Raw genomic sequence first — 18,174 nt, 5'->3', positions numbered from 1 at the left:
GTGGTGTATGGTGCCACTGGTGACCGTTGTGACCCCTGGTGGTGTATGGTGCCACTGGTGGCCATTGTGACCCCTGGTGGTGTATGGTGCCACTAGTGACCGATGTGACCCCTGGTGGTGTATGGTGCCACTAGTGACCGATGTGACCCATGGGAGTCGACTAGTAAACCAAGATCTCGTCCAGCATTATGGGTTCAGCTGTGTGTGACTATACACTGTACCACCATACGTTTACCTTACCGTGATTTCGGAAGGTTTTGTGCCTCCTACTCATGTTGCTCTTGTGGTCCGCCAGGCTGTTGAAGGCCGCGGTCCGTAGTCCAACGTAACTCGCACATCCTGGCTGGTCTCGCACACTTCGGTCGTACCAACCACGACATGACACCCAGGAAAATATACCTTTGTATCAGTAGCAGAAACACCACGAGTTCTTGTCACAGTAGAGCTTCAGGTTAGAGGCCAAAATTGCCTGTTTCTTGATAATCTGACAATAACATGGATGGACACTATATTACATACAGGCAAGATAATTTCTCATGGTAATTAACTGTAAATAGATGCGGCCTCCATGTGTTGTGGAACAGGCGGAAAGTCGCTTTCACCCTGAGGACGAACAGCATTACCACAAGCAACATCAGACATCAGAAATCTCCATCACACGCGTCAGTGACGGGTATGATGCTAAATCTGACATAGAGGAATTCAGGTTAGATTTAGGGAGTAGTAGTTAGTTGATGCAATAATCTTGTTGCTCGTCTTGTCTTCAGAAATCTCGAGAGCGTTGCATGAGAACAATTCAGCGGGAAGAGTGTATGGAAGGATTGGGGGTGGGGGGTGCGTAAGTGGGGCGGGTGTGAGGTTCGCTGATGACTTGATGGCTGTGGTTCTTGTACTCACGCCATGACCAGCCTTGGCCGGGTTTATCAGTGGTGCTTCACTCCTCGTGTTAGCTACGGCCGCTGGGCCCAGACGGCTTAATGACTGCCATACACCACTCACGCATTCTACGAAAATAGGTCGCGGGAACGCCTAGTAACGGCTCGCTCGGTCACCAAAAACCCAGTTAACCATAGTGATACTCGACCAGTTAACCTTAGTGATACTCGACTAGTTAACCTTAGTGATACTTAACCGGTTAACCATAGTGATACTTGACCAGTTAACCATAGTGATACTTGACCAGTTAACCATAGTGATACTTGACCAGTTAACCATAGTGATACTTTACCAGTTAACCATAGTGATACTTGACCAGTTAACCATAGTGATACTTGACCAGTTAACCATAGTAATACTTGACCAGTTAACCATAGTGATACTTGACCAGTTAACCATAGTGATACTTGACCAGTTAACCATAGTGATACTTGACCAGTTAACCACAGTGACACTTGACCAGTTAACCATAGTGATACTTGACCAGTTAACCATAGTGATACTTGACCAGTTAACCATAGTGATACTTGACCAGTTAACCATAGTGATACTTGACCAGTTAACCATAGTAATACTTGACCAGTTAACCATAGTGATACTTGACCAGTTAACCATAGTGATACTTGACCAGTTAACCATAGTGATACTTGACCAGTTAACCATAGTAATACTTGACCAGTTAACCATAGTAATACTTGACCAGTTAACCATAGTGATACTTGACCAGTTAACCATAGTAATACTTGACCAGTTAACCATAGTGATACTTGACCAGTTAACCATAGTGATACTTGACCAGTTAACCATAGTGATACTTGACCAGTTAACCACAGTGACACTTGACCAGTTAACCATAGTGATACTTGACCAGTTAGCCATAGTAATACTTGACCAGTTAACCATAGTGATACTTGACCAGTTAACCATAGTGATACTTGACCAGTTAACCACAGTGACACTTGACCAGTTAACCATAGTGATGACCAAAAGTTGTAATGTTCTGAGGATAGTAAGTTCGCAGAGGTGTTACAGATATGATTACGTAAAGGTTGAAATGTTACAGGGGTTATACAGCGCTATTTTTATGAAGTAACTTGTTACATCGATTTGTTGCAGGTGCCAGCGGTGTCGTAAACCATAGCTCGCGCTCTGAGTGCCTGTGTTCATATTTTGTTCCACTAAAATTGTGTAGCAGTTTTGTACTGTACGGTTGTGGTGTGTGTGTGTGTGTGTGTGTGTGTGTGTGTTAGAGCCGTTTGTATGTGTGGCTGTTCGTTAATGTGGATTCATGTATTATGATTGGGAACGATAATGCTTTTTTCCCCCCTCAGTAGACAGCGTTTTGTGGGCGGGACAGTACCCACGTGGCGACCCTGACCCACTTCCCAAGCATGACCACATCTGCCTCCTGGAAAACTCCCATAGTTTTTTATGGCAGGGGGAGGGAAGTGTAGCGTTGTTGTGGCGCCGTTACAAGGAATGTATGGCATTTGTCAGGTTGTGGAGGTCACAGGATGTCAGCATGACAGCCGTAATTTATGCTGATGTTGGGGGAAGTTTTTCAAAGTAATTATAAGGCAGGGGAGGTGGGCAGGTGGGATAGGGGGCCGGCCTCTCGGTCGATCATGGCGGAGCCGCGCGCGCTTGTTATCTGAGTCAGTGCCTGAGTCAGCCAGTCACTGGGTCCGCCGCAGCCAGCAGCTCAGCAGCGCCTTCGTCAGTCCACTGGCGAGCGTCTCGGGAACCAGTCCAGTTGTGCGTTGGAGTAGGCAGTCTTCCCCGCCGTGACCTTCACCCACAGGTGTGTTGTTTGATGTCGAGGGCAGAGTCTGCTTCAGGTGTGATCAACTGTGTCAATGGTAGCGAGAGAAATTCTTTATAAAAACTTATATCTGTAGCAGACGGCGTGGCGTCGGGTGACTGACGTCACGATCACGCTCGAGACCTGTCTGGGGAGGCAAGCATGGTGCTCGTAGGATGTGGCCCGCCCCACATGAGGGCTGCACACTGAGTGAATTAAACCTTGCGGCACGGGAGGACGTCTCGTTTCATGTAGCAGGTGTATGGTACACACGGGATCTGTATCATGTAGAAATGTGAGAGAGAAGAACAGAGACGATAACGTATGGGACGCTATAGTGAGCAGTTGTCGCTCCCTCACCGCCACCTCTCCGCATGGCCAGCCAGCACTGTGGAAGGATGAACCTGTCACCTAACGAGGTGATTACGTGGTATAGTAATGAGATGACCACCTGCACTTTTATTACTGGTATGACCACCCAAAGCCTTTTAACTTAAGTGCTGTCTAACCCGTCCAGCGCACAACGGCATGACCCTTGGATGTGATGGCCATATGGCCACTGTACACGAGGATTGTATCGTCGTGCTGTGGATTAACAGTGAAATCCCCGACAGCAAATAAAAGTAACGTCCTTGTCGGATAGTTTTATTATGCGGTTGTTGAGGCAGTTAGTGTAATCTGACTCTTTGAATGATATAGTTAAGACAGTGAGTCTTGAAATGGAGATGATTGATGCATGATCCTGCGTCCGAGCGATCAAGCTTTGGCCAGATTGCCAGCATCTCCACACCGGAGAGACCCGTAGGACGATCCTTCCCCACGAGGGCGCATGACGCATGTAGCACCGCTTAAAGGGCCGGGATCCCTTTTTCCCATAAACGACGACTGCAGGACTCCGTGTCCCAGTGACGCCTGTAGGACCTTCGTGTCCCTCCCCTGACCTCAAATGTGGTACGTAGGATCCTCCTGTGTTCCTCGGCGTCCCGTATTATCTCCCAACGTGCTTGACACCCCCGTAGGATCCTTTCTTGCTTTTTAACGCTTGAAGGACTCCCATGTTCCATAATACCCGTAGGACCATCTCCGGCTTCTTGACACATTGCAGGCCCCTCCCTTGACGTCCATAAAATCCTGCTTTGTGTCCAGACGCCTCGGAGGACGCTTCTCTGTTACTTGTCGTTTCTGTAGGAGCTTGTTCCATGATGCTCTGTACTTTCCTCCTAATGTTTGAGACCGCACAGGATCCTCCTCTGCTCTTTGACTGCATTACAGGAACCTCACTTGTACCTCGACATCGTCTGGGAAGTTTCCTATATCTTGACACCCACACGACCCTTCGTCGTCCCTTGAAGCTGTAGCATCCCACCGTTCCTCAACGGCTTTAGAACTTTCCCGTGTTTCATGACGTCCTGGAAGACCCAATCCCTGTCTGCCTAAGATCTGAATAGTGGGTTATATTTCCATGTCTTGGTGACGTCGGAAGGACCCCCATCTTCCCCCTTAATCCATACCTCCCTGACATGGGTGAAGCTTTTTTTTTTTTTTCTCTCGTAGTCTTCCTTCAGTCAGAGTAAGACCCCTGTGTTTGTTTCCTGAGGTCCCTGCCATCCCCCAATAGCCTCTCGATCCCAGGACACCCCCTCCCCCTCCCCCCATTTTTCAATGACGTTCGCAGGACCTCGTTTACCCCTTGAGGTCCAAGAGGAAGGGGGAGAACTAGTGCGTGGTGAAGGTCGTGCGTGTGTGTGTAGGGGCCACCGGCCGCCCTCGTCGCCACCTCAGTCATCATCTGGCAGCCACGGTATACACGCTGCCGCCGCCACCCGCCACACCCTCAAGGACTTCAGAAATCACTAAAGGTTTTGACCAGTGACGACGGAAATAGTCTCGTGTTAACCTGCAAATAATTTTCATTTTGTTATGGATGCACATGTGACCGATGCGAGTGGGAATTGTGTATCTTTTTTTATGTTGCATATGATATTGTAACAGCAGTGTACTGAAACTGATGAACGAATTGTTGAATAGCGAAATAGTTCTTCGTTGAACGAATTGTTGATTAGCGAAATAGTTCTTCGTAGTACATGAAGTTTCTAACTGTATGTGCTATATAATGGACAGTTGTTCATTTTGTGTAAAAAAAAAAAAAATGAGTTGTGTGATGAGGTGACCCAAGCCTCACAAGCTTGACCACGGTTTCTGTCCCGTTTTTGGCTCTGTCTGCCACTGTCAGTAGGCCAGCGTGTACCCTGGGCAGTGTCGTCCTCCTGCATTGACCACCATTGTAGACATAATTATCCCGAGTCTTTGACGATAAGGTTGAGCAGTACTGGAATTGAGTATAAGGCAGCTGACATTGCTATTGCTGTAAATGGTGCATTATCCTGGCTCATTGAAAAGTGTCCTGTAGATTTGTCACAACACAAAACACCTTATCTTGTTATTTCAGAAAGTTAATTCCAAAAATTTTTTGGTAATTAGATGACGTGAAGTACTTGATCTGGTGTCAGGGTGGATCATATACTACTGGTATATTATATTGTACTTGTCCTTCTGATTGCTATGAGGTAAAATAGCATACCTACGTAGGTTTGTAAGTAATGCGTGGCAGTTGGACTAAATGCTCTCTCTGACTCGCGTATCGCCATAGCTGATGACTTGTATGACATTTAGGAACACATGAGTTATTTGTGCACACTCTTTCGGACATTGATTATTTCATGATGTTATCTAGCTTTTTGCATTGCTGGTCTTGAGCTGCACGCGAATCTTTGCCTCCATCTTTCGTTAGACTTAACGTAGTTGTACAGTGTATGTTAACGTCCAGTTGGAGAGCACCAGAGATCATCGTTGCTTGAAATGTTTTAGTGTCACGTAAATTGACCCTTAATGCAGAAAGACAAATTGCTTCGTACCATGATCTTAAAAGTGGAAGTTTTTGTAGAGGGAAGGGGCAAAACACCACTGATATCTGTGCTGTTTGTCGACTTTGTGTGCGGCGGTATAAGGCATGGATGTGTAGTAAACTTTGTTGGCATGGCAACCCGATAAAGCCCACATTATCGCTGTGTACATAAGACCATGCAAGTCGATCAATACTCATAACAAAATGTTGTGAGGGAGGAAGGCCGAATATCTGTGAAACTGAAACATGGAAACTGTGACTCATCATGGGTGTTTCCCAGTGTTCTTGTGGTAGACACGCGACGTGTGCGGGACAAAAGCTTGTAGCATTAATTCCATGGTGTAACTTCTTGTTTTATTTGACGATTCTAATGACGTTGACCAATATACCTGTGTTTTAATGCGTTCCCTGTGTAGTATCGTTACTTCATTGACTAACTCATTTTATTTCATTCCGCAGGTGTACCTGTACCACGGCGAAGTCCACTTGATCCCCGTGGCCTCCTCGCCTGCCTCGCTCACTTCACTCCCCTCCGGCACTCCCTCCGTCATGGACGCCGTCAGCACTGTCACCCGTCTCCCCGACCACACCCGAGCTTCTCCCAACGTTCAGGCCGCCATCAACCGCAAGATTGACGGGTCAGTTTCATGTTTGTTGTGACCGTAGACTTAGATCAGTGTATGATAATGGTTCATATTATATTCTGTTGTACCACATGACTGCTGTTACTTTTGGATACCTTTTTGTGTATTGCCTCAATCCATGTACTTCCCGACTTTAATTAATACTTGGTGGTGTAAGTCCACTTTTTGCATAGTTATGCTAAATTGGTAACTTTTTAGCTTAAGCCTGCTACCACACATCATGCACGTAGAGTACTGGGTACCTGATAAGTAGATTCGCCCCACATGATATTAGCTCCGACTTTGTATGTCACTGATGAGAGCGTTGTGGATTTACGACGATGTGGTGTTTCAGCTACATAGTTATGGTGCTGCTGGATTTTATTGGTGGTACATGTAGGTAATATGAAGATTTGTGCCGGGAAAGAATAGTCCTCGTTTGAGTAAGTGTGTCGGGACCTTGTCTAACGATAGTCAGACCGTCCAGGATGTAGTAGAATGGCAGGTTTGGACTGCGATGGCCGACTGCCTAGTATTTCGGTCCACTCGCAACACCATAATCTATACCACCAGAAATAATCGAATATGATTGTCTATGTCCGGATATGGCGGCCTCTACCTCGGTCTCCTTGAGGAAAAAACAACTTCGCCACGGAAGTAAACTTGACCAGCTACGTTTTTGGTCAAGAGACCAGCAGGTGGTTATCGGCGGTCATTGCTAAAAGTTCTCGTTAAGTTCCGGAAGTCTGGTCATAAATGGTATGGAATAATCCATATTTATACACACACACACACAATATATATATATATATATATATATATATATATATATATATATATATATATATATATATATATATATATATATTGGAAAGGATCACAGTTTTGTGCGTGATCAAGATATTCCTATGAATCCTCAGGGAAATGGAAACACGATAAGTTCCCTTGTCGTGTTTCATTTTATATATATATATATATATATATATATATATATATATATATATATATATATATATATATATATATATATATATTCCTATGAGTCGACTGGGAAAGTGAAACACGATGAGTTCCCAAGTGCACTTTCGTGTAATAATCACATCATCAGGGGAGACACAAGAGAGAAATATAAGTTAGATGATATACATCGAAGAGACGAAGCTAGGACGCCATTTAGACAATCAAATGTTTACATACATACACAGACATATACATATATACACATGTACATATTCATACTTGCTGCCTTCATCCATTCTCGTCGCTACCCCGCGACACAGGTAACCTCTCCCCCCCCCACCCACCTCCAACACACACACACACACAGCGAGGTAGCACCAGGAAGAGACAAAATAAATGCCACATTCTCTCGCATTCAATGTGTAATGCACAAGACCACACCTCCCTTTTCACATCCATGCCCCACAGACCTTTCCATGATTTACCCCAGATGCTTCACATGCCCTGGTTCTGTCCATTGACAACACATCGACCCCTGTATACCACATTGTTCCTATTCACTCTATTCCTTGCATGCCTACTCTTCCTACTCGTACACATGCCTTACATACTCGATATAAACTTTTCACTGTTTCTGGCAACTTATCTCCGACAACATTTACTCTTAATACCTTCCATGGAGCATCTCTCTCAACTCTATCACATGCCTTCTCCAGATCCATAAATGCTACATAGAAATCCATCCCCTTTTCTAAGTATTTCTCGCATACATTCTTCAAAGCAAACACCTGATCCAAACATCATCTACCTTTTCTGATACCACACTGCTCTTCCCCAATCTGATGCTCTGTACATGCCTTCACCCTCTCAATCAATACCCTCCCATGTAATTTCCCAGGGATACTCAACAAACTTATGCCTCTGTAATTTGAACACTCACCTTTATCCCCTTTGCCTTTGTACAATGGCACTATGCATGCATTTCACCAATCCTCACTCTGGCATTTTGCCATGAACCGTACATACATTGAATATCCTCTCCAACCAGTCACCCCCTTTTTTAGATTTCACTGCAATACCATCCATACCCGCCGCTTTGCCGGCTTTCATCTTCTGCAAAGCTTTCACTACCTCTTCTCTGTTTACTAAACTATTCTCCCTGACCCTCTCACTTTGCACACCACCTCGACCATAACACCCTATATCTGCCACTCTTATCATCTAACACATTCAACAAATCTTCAAAATACTCACTCCATCTTCTCACATCACCACTACTTGTTATTACCTCTCCATTAGCCCCCTTCACTGATGTTCCCATTTGTTCTCTTATCTTACGCACTTTATTTACCTCCTTCCAAAACTTTTTTTTTTTTTTGTCTCCCACGTTTGTGAGGTAGCGCAAGGAAACAGATGAAAGAAATGGCCCAACCCACCCCCATACACATGTATATACATATGTCCACACACGCAAATATATATACCTATGCAGCTTTCCGTGGTTTACCCCAGACGCTTCACATGCCCTGATTCAATCCACTGACAGCACGTCAACCCTGGTATACCACATCAATCCAATTCACTCTATTCCTTGTCCTCCTTTCACCCTCCTGCATGTTCAGGCCCCGATCACACAAAATCTTTTTCACTCCATCTTTCCACCTCCAATTTGGTCTTGCACTTCTCCTTGTTCCCTCCACCTCCGACACATATATCCTCTTGGTCAATCTTTCCTCACTCATTCTCTCCATGTGCCCAAACCATTTCAAAACACCCTCTTCTGCTTTCTCAACCACGCTCTTTTTATTTCCACACATCTCTCTTACCCTTACGTTACTCGATCAAACCACCTCACACCACACATTGTCCTCAAACATCTCATTTCCAGCACATCCATCCTCCTGCGCACAACTCTATCCATAGCCCATGCCTCGCAACCATACAACATTGTTGGAACCACTATTCCTTCAAACATAGCCATTTTTGCTTTCCGAGATAATGTTCTCGACTTCCACACGTTCTTCAAGGCTCCCAGGATTTTCGCCCCCTCCCCCACCCTATGATCCACTACTGTTTCCATGGTTTCATCCGCTGCCAGATCCACTCCCAGATATCTAAAACACTTTACTTCCTCCAGTTTTTCTCCATTTTTTATCCATCCCTGGGATATATATATATATATATATATATATATATTCTCTCCCTAAAATCTAATGATACTCTCTCACCCCAACTCTCATTTGCCCTCTTTTTCACCTCTTGCACCTTTCTCTTGACCTCCTGTCTCTTTCTTTTATACATCTCCCACTCGGTTGCATTTTTTCCCTGCAAAAATCGTCCAAATGCCTCTCTCTTCTCTTTCACTAATAATCTTACTTCTTCATCCCACCACTCACTACCCTTTCTAATCAACCCACCTCCCACTCTTCTCATGCCACAAGCATCTTTTGCGCAATCCATCACTGATTCCCTAAATACATCCCATTCCTCCCCCACTCCCCTTACTTCCATTGTTCTCACCTTTTTCCATTCTGTACTCAGTCTCTCCTGGTACTTCCTCACACAAGTCTCCTTCCCAAGCTCACTTACTCTCACCACCCTCCTCACCCCAACATTCACACTTCTTTTCTGAAAACCCATACAAATCTTCACCTTAGCCTCCACAAGATAATGATCAGACATCCCTCCAGTTGTACCTCTCAGCACATTAACATCCAAAAGTCTCTCTTTCGCGCGCCTGCCAATTAACACGTAATCCAATAACGCTCTCTGGCCATCTCTCCTACTTACATACGTATACTTATGTATATCTCGCTTTTTAAACCAGGTATTCCCAATCACCAGTCCTTTTTCAGCACATAAATCTACAAGCTCTTCACCTTTTTTCATTTACAACACTGAACACCCCATGTATACCAATTATTCCCTCAACTGCCACATTACTCACCTTTACATTCAAATCGCCCATCACTATAACCCGGTCTCGTGCATCAAAACCACTAACACACTCATTCAGCTGCTCCCAAAACACTTGCCTCTCATGATCTTTCTTCTCATGCCCAGGTGCATATGCACCAATAATCACCCATCTCTCTCCATCAACTTTCAGTTTTACCCATATTAATCGAGAATTTACTTTCTTACACTCTATCACATACTCCCACAACTCCTGTTTCAGGAGTAGTGCTACTCCTTCCCTTGCTCTTGTCCTCTCACTAACCCCCGACTTTACTCCCAAGACATTCCCAAACCACTCTTCCCCTTTACCCTTGAGCTTCGTTTCACTCAGAGCCAAAACATCCAGGTTCCTTTCCTCAAACATACTACCTATCTCTCCTTTTTTCACCTCTTGGTTACATCCACACACATTTAGACACCCCAGTCTGAGCCTTCGAGGAGGATGAGCACTCCCCGCGTGTTCTGGGAGGAGGTAAATAAAGTGCGTAAGACAAGGTAGCAAATGGGAACTTCAGTGAAGGGCGCAAATGGGGAGGTGATAACAAGTTGTGGTGATGTGAGAAGGAGATGGAGTGAGTATTTTGAAGGTTTGTTGAATGTGTTTGATGATAGAGTGGCAGATATAGGGTGTTTTGGTCGAGGTGGTGTGCAAAGTGAGAGGGTTAGGGAAAATGATTTGGTAAACAGAGAAGAGGTAGTAAAAGCTTTGCGGAAGATGAAAGCCGGCAAGGCAGCAGGTTTGGATGGTATTGCAGTGGAATTTATTAAAAAAGGGGGTGACTGTATTATTGACTGGTTGGTAAGGTTATTTAATGTATGTATGACTTGTGGTGAGGTGCCTGAGGATTGGCGGAATGCGTGCATAGTGCCACTGTACAAAGGCAAAGGGGATAAGAGTGAGTGCTCAAATTACAGATGTATAAGTTTGTTGAGTATTCCTGGTAAATTATATGGGAGGGTATTGATTGAGAGGGTGAAGGCATGTACAGAGCATCAGATTGGGGAAGAGCAGTGTGGTTTCAGAAGTGGTAGAGGATGTGTGGATCAGGTGTTTGCTTTGAAGAATGTATGTGAGAAATACTTAGAAAAGCAAATGGATTTGTATGTAGCATTTATGGATCTGGAGAAGGCATATGATAGAGTTGATAGAGATGCTCTGTGGAAGGTATTAAGAATATATGGTGTGGGAGGCAAGTTGTTAGAAGCAGTGAAAAGTTTTTATCGAGGATGTAAGGCATGTGTACGTGTAGGAAGAGAGGAAAGTGATTGGTTCTCAGTGAATGTAGGTTTGCGGCAGGTGTCTGTGATGTCTCCATGGTTGTTTAATTTGTTTATGGATGGGGTTATTAGGGAGGTGAATGCAAGAGTTTTGGAAAGAGGGGCAAGTATGAAGTCTGTTGGGGATGAGAGAGCTTGGGAAGTGAGTCAGTTGTTGTTCGCTGATGATACAGCACTGGTGGCTGATTCATGTGAGAAACTGCAGAAGCTGGTCACTGAGTTTGGTAAAGTGTGTGAAAGAAGAAAGTTAAGAGTAAATGTGAATAAGAGCAAGGTAATTAGGTACAGTAGGGTTGAGGGTCAAGTCAATTGGGAGGTAAGTTTGAATGGAGAAAAACTGGAGGAAGTAAAGTGTTTTGGATATCTGGGAGTGGATCTGGCAGCGGATGGAACCATGGAAGCGGAAGTGGATCATAGGGTGGGGGAGGGGGCGAAAATCCTGGGAGCCTTGAAGAATGTGTGGAAGTTGAGAACATTATCTCGGAAAGCAAAAATGGGTATGTTTGAAGGAATAGTTGTTCCAACAATGTTGTATTGTTGCGAGGCGTGGGCTATGGATACAGTTGTGTGCAGGAGGATGGATGTGCTGGAAATGAGATGTTTGAGGACAATGTGTGGTGTGAGGTGGTTTGATGGAGTAAGTAACGTAAGGGTAAGAGAGATGTGTGGAAATATAAAGAGCCTGGTTGAGAGAGCAGAAGAGGGTGTTTTGAAATGGTTTGGTCACATGGAGAGAATGAGTGAGGAAAGATTGACCAAGAGGATATATGTGTCGAAGGTGGAGGGAACGAGGAGAAGTGCAAGACCAAATTGGAGGTGGAAAGATGGAGTGAAGAAGATTTTGTGTGATCGGGGCCTGAACATGCAGGAGGGTGAAAGGAGGGCAAGGAATAGAGTGAATTGGATTGATGTGGTATACCAGGGTTGACGTGCTGTCAGTGGATTGAATCAGGGCATGTGAAGCGTCTGGGATAAACCATTGAAAGCTGTGTAGGTATGTATATTTGCGTGTGTGGACGTATGTATATACATGTGTATGGGGGTGGGTTGGGCCATTTCTTTCGTCTGTTTCCTTGCGCTACCTCGCAAATGCGGGAGACAGCGACAAAGTATAATAAAAAAAAAAATATATATATATATAGTGTGTGAAAGAAGAAAGTTAAGAGTAAATGTGAATAAGAGCAAGGTTATTAGGTACAGTAGGGTTGAGGGTCAAGTCAATTGGGAGGTGAGTTTGAATGGAGAAAAACTGGAGGAAGTAAAGTGTTTTAGATATCTGGGAGTGGATCTGGCAGTGGATGGAACCATGGAAGCGGAAGTGGATCATAGGATGGGGGAGGGGGCAAAAATTCTGGGAGCCTTGAAGAATGTGTGGAAGTCGAGAACATTATCTCGGAAAGCAAAAATGGGTATGTTTCAAGGAATAGTGGTTCCAACAATGTTGTATGGTTGCGAGGCGTGGGCTATGGTTAGAGTGGTGCGCAGGAGGATGGATGTGCTGGAAATGAGATGTTTGAGGACAATGTGTGGTGTGAGGTGGTTTGATCGAGTAAGTAACGTAAGGGTAAGAGAGATGTGTGGAAATAAAAAGAGTGTGGTTGAGAGAGCAGAAGAGGGTGTTTTGAAATGGTTTGGGCACATGGAGAGAATGAGTGAGGAAAGATTGACCAAGAGGATATATGTGTCGGAGGTGGAGGGAACGAGGAGAAGAGGGAGACCAAATTGGAGGTGGAAGGATGGAGTGAAAAAGATTTTGTGTGATCGGGGCCTGAACATGCAGGAGGGTGAAAGGAGGGCAAGGAATAGAGTGAATTGGAGCGATGTGGTATACCGGGGTTGACGTGCTGTCAGTGGATTGAATCAAGGCATGTGTATGGGGGTGGGTTAGGCCATTTCTTTCGTCTGTTTCCTTGCGCTACCTCGCAAACGCGGGAGACAGCGACAAAGCAAAAAAAAAAAAAAAAAATATATATATATATATATATATATATATATATATATATATATATATATATATATATATATATATATTTTTTTTTTATGCATATTCACCATTTCCCGCATTAGAGAGGTAGCACTAAGAATAAAGGACTGAGCCTTAGAGAGAAGATCTTCTCTTGCTCCCCTTCTCTGTTCCTTCTTTTGGAAAAAGTAAGACAGAAGGGGAGGATTTTCAGGCCCCTCCTCCCTGCCCATTTAGTCACCTTCTGCAACACACAGGGAATACGTGGGAAGTATTCTTTCTCTTATATCCGCAGGGATAAAGAGGGAAATATATGAATATATGAATTCATGGGTGTGTTTAGTCATCTGCTTCTGGCAGTACTTGGAGGTGTACTTAAAGACTGGCAGTACTTTCTCCATAGCACTTTAGTCTTTTCTTACATGATTTCCCATTACCATGCACAGCACATCATGAAGGCCTTTTCACTTGTAGATGACACCACAGTTGTGACAACAAACATGCAGTACAAGATTACACAGTTAGAACAATGGCTCATCACAACAGAATGTCTGCATCTCCACAGAAGGTTTCTATCACTCTTTTTACCTCAGACAGACCCTGCGGTCACCTTGAATGGACAGTCTCTCCCACTAAACACCAACCGTTCTAGGCATTACATATGACACCTATATCGCATTAACTGCCTTGCTAACATGGGTAATGCTGATTAAGTATACAAAAAAGTGTAGGGAGATGTACAGGAAAAAGCAACAGGAGGTCAAGAGGCAGAAAAAGATGACAAATGAGAGATGGGGCAAGTAAGTATGGAACTTCAGGAAGGATAAGAAAATTTTTTGGAATAAGGTTAATAGTGTGAATAGATGAATAGCGAGAGAAGAAATGGGAGTAATGATGAGGGAAGCAGATGGGGAAATCATAAGAGGTAAAGGAGTGAAATGGAAATGGTGTGAGTATTATGGAGGGCTTTTAAATGTATGATATTCCTGGATGTTGTGTTGTGTTAGGGTAAAGGTGGTATATAAGGCAAAAGAGTCATGGCAAATGGTTTGGTGAAAAATGAGATGGTGGTGAAAGCCTTGCGTAAGATGAAGTGTGGCAAGTTAGCAGGATTGGATTGGATTGCAGATGAGTGTTTCAGTGAAGGAGGGTATTTGTTGTTGATTCATTGGTACCCTGATGTAAAGGCAAAGGGAACATTAATCATTGTCCAGATTATAAAAGTATAAGTCAGTTGAGTATGCCTGGTAGGTTGTAAGGGAGAATAGTGATTGAGAGGGTAGTGGCATGCACAAAGCATCAGACTAGGGATGTGTGGATGAGATGTTTACTTTGAGGAATATATGAATAATGCTAAGAGAAACAGTAAAATTTGTGTGTGACATGTATGGAACTGGAGAAAGCATATGATAAGGTTGATATAGATACTTTATGGAAGATGTTAGAATTATATGGTATGGGAGGAAAGCTATTAGAAGTAATGAGTTTTCATCAGTAGAGTAACCCATGGAAAGGTTTGTGGTGTCTGGTTGTGGATAGGGAGGTTTAGTTTTTGTGAATTACACATGACATCTAGAGAGTGGATGTGGGTGAATGAGGCCATTTCTTTGTCTATTCCTAGCATTATCTTTCTAGTGTGGGAAATGGTCAACAAGTCTAAATGAAGATGGTGTGTGTATTTTGCTTGTTGGAATACTTGAATAAAGTTGTCAAGGAAAGGTGGTCCTAGATGATGTGCATTTAATTATAAACTTCCAGTTTTTTGCGCTCCATAAGGGATCCACAAGGTACCCAGTATAATGCAGAAGGTACACAATCAGAGATTGATGAGGTCTTGTATAACCATTAGATAGACCTACATTTTTAGTGAAAGAAACTGGCTTACTTATGAAATGATTTCTTTGAATATACAGTTCAGTGACAATGAAATCCCTGTTGGATTTTCAGTTCAATCAGTAGGATTATGCAATGGAACAATATATTAATGGGTGTGCATACAGCCAAATCTCATGTTTATATCCAGCTTGTTTCTAAGTTATCAGGCATTTTAGCATATTACTTTCTTTACAGTTATAGATATGTTTCTGATTCAACCAAGCCTTCTCACAAATCCTTCCAATTTGATAATGGTGTGCATATAGGATTGGTGAACTTGCATTTTTATTGTGATGTTATTTAATGTTGGGTGCAATTCAGCAACATATTACTGTATGATAAAGATGAATGTCAAGTACTATGTCAGCTGGGTGAACCTTTATTGACATGACACCATAGGAGTTATATGTATCTTAAGTTTAATGATATAACACTTAATAGTTAAGCCTCATGGCATAATACTGTAGCTGATATGCAATAATATTTTTAAATGAGCTTGCTGTAAGATTTATTGAACATCTTTTAATGGATGATAGCAGTGAACCTTAGGTTGAAAGGCCATAGTAAGTTCTGTAAACATCCAGTTAAATAAACCAAAGTTAAATTGTGATATATGAGTTAAAGCCTCATTAGTAATTTATCAGAATCTGCAGCTTTTTACTTTGAGTCATGGGCGAGGTATTGATTCAGGTACGAAGTCTTTAATATCCAAGTTTTCCTTTAGGTACCCTGGAAAGATCAGTCGTGAACAGCACGTGGCACATGCCTATGTCCCTGTAGCTGTGGCTGCACTTCTTCGAGAGTATCCAACCCTTGTGTCTCCTGCCGTCCATGCCTTCTGCAGGAGAGATGTCATTGATAACAAGGTAAGTCCTGGTGTCATGAGACTGTGTGGTACTACACTGTGGCATGCTCTCTGGTGTCTTGATGTCTTACTGATGTGGCTACTGAGGATGTTAAGTGGAAAATGTCGAATTTGGATCATAAAATGACTTCTTATATATAGAGCAGTTGTAAAGACGTTCAGTTTGTAATTAGAGGCTGAAATTAGATAAGACATTGGGAAGCATAGATATGGCATATGCAGACGTTCATATGATAGTTTGGGGAAAGAATTCATAGAAATAACTAAAGGAGATTGGAGATGGGCACTTCATATTTGAATACAGAATTTCCTGATCTTTTTACCGAAAAGAGAAAATTGATTCATTTATCTTCCATATCTCGGTATAGTATTGGAAATTTATTCCTGATGTTCTTTTGCTCTCTCTAGAAAAAGGAAAGAAAAAATTATGCTAAAGCTCATGGTACTTAATTGCTTGAGAAAGCTGTTTAATTACTTATGACTTACTTTCTTGTAACTAGTATATGTAGTAGTTACAGGTAGTATTTGGTAGGCAGCCACCGAATAGGGTGGTATATTACCAGTGCTACCTGCCTGGGTATCAGGAGGGTTAGTGACAGCAAAGCATTGAGCCACCATTTCAATGGATGTCCAGTTGCACTCCTCTAACCCAGGAGTTGTCTTTCTGCTTTACTCATACGTGGACAACTGGCATTCTGTCCACAAACATACAATCTTTCCTTGTTATACATAAGACTTGACAGCACTTAACTAACACAGCTGATTCTTTATAACTAGATTTTCCTGCAGTTAGCACTATGGGCTAACTTTGATGTGTGACAAAAGGGTAGGCACAATAGATAGAAGTATTATGTCGGAACATTTAGTAAAGAGCATTAGTTAGAAACATTAAGTAGAGGTAGTTGGTAGAAATATTAGGTAGAGTTAGGTGGTAGAAACATTATGCAGGTGCTTTAGGTAGTAATAGTCAATAAGAACATTAGGTAGGAGGCTCTGCTAACGCTGCATTAGAATTGCCCTCTGCTAGTGTCCTGTGAAAGGTAAGGCACTAAAGGGTAAGAAGAGGCACTGGAGTTCTAGTTATGGAGACTATATTTCCTTGGCCATGCCCTTAAGGGAGTTCCAACTGGCTATTTTTTGGCTTTTCTTGGTACTGCCACGCTATGTGGTGATGTAGCGACAGGAATGTATGAAGGCAAGCAAGTATGAATGTGTACATGTGTGTATATGTCTGTGTATGTCTGGGCATGAGAAGAAAGATCATGAGAGGCAAGTGTTTTGGGAGCAGCTGAATGAGTGTGTTAATGGTTTTGATCCACGAGACCGGGTTATAGTGTTGGGTGATTTGAATGCGAAGGTGAGTAATGTGGCAGTTGAGGGAATAATTGGTATACATGGGGTGTTCAGTGTTGTAAATGGAAATGGTGAAGAGCTTGTAGATTTATGTGCTGAAAAAGGACTGATGATTGGGAATACCTGGTTTAAAAAGCGAGATATACATAAGTATACTTATGTAAGTAGGAGAGATGGCCAGAGAGCGTTATTGGATTACGTGTTAATTGACAGGCGCGCGAAAGAGAGACTTTTGGATGTTAATGTGCTGAGAGATGCAACTGGAGGGATGTCTGATCATTATCTTGTGGAGGCTAAGGTGAAGATTTGTATGGGTTTCCAGAAAAGAAGAGTGAATGTTGGGGTGAAGAGGGTGGTGAGAGTAAGTGAGCTTGGGAAGGAGACTTGTGTGAGGAAGTACCAGGAGAGACTGAGTACAGAATGGAAAAAGGTGAGAACAATGGAAGTAAGGGGAGTGGGGGAGGAATGGGATGTATTTAGGGAATCAGTGATGGATTGCGCAAAAGATGCTTGTGGCATGAGAAGAGTGGGAGGTGGGTTGATTAGAAAGGGTAGTGAGTGGTGGGATGAAGAAGTAAGAGTATTAGTGAAAGAGAAGAGAGAGGCATTTGGACGATTTTTGCAGGGAAAAAATGAAATCGAGTGGGAGACGTATAA

General features: G+C 43.2%; 1 protein-coding gene across 6 annotated transcripts in view; it reads left to right on the top strand.

The window, feature by feature from the left end:
* ecd (ecdysoneless cell cycle regulator) overlaps nucleotides 1–18,174 on the top strand; it is a 708,809-nt gene that overhangs the window by 670,311 nt on the left and 20,324 nt on the right. For all 6 annotated transcript variants that reach the window (XM_071678023.1, XM_071678004.1, XM_071678011.1 and 3 more), the window contains 2 exons: nucleotides 6,102–6,280; nucleotides 16,024–16,165. In XM_071678023.1, the coding sequence (XP_071534124.1) occupies nucleotides 6,102–6,280; nucleotides 16,024–16,165 (321 nt within the window). The remainder of the gene's footprint in view (nucleotides 1–6,101; nucleotides 6,281–16,023; nucleotides 16,166–18,174) is intronic.

Source organism: Panulirus ornatus, chromosome 2 (assembly GCF_036320965.1).
Source record: "Panulirus ornatus isolate Po-2019 chromosome 2, ASM3632096v1, whole genome shotgun sequence".
Taxonomy (NCBI): domain Eukaryota; kingdom Metazoa; phylum Arthropoda; class Malacostraca; order Decapoda; family Palinuridae; genus Panulirus; species Panulirus ornatus.
Note: the sequence above shows the minus strand (reverse complement) of the source record. Positions and strands in the feature narration are given on the sequence as shown.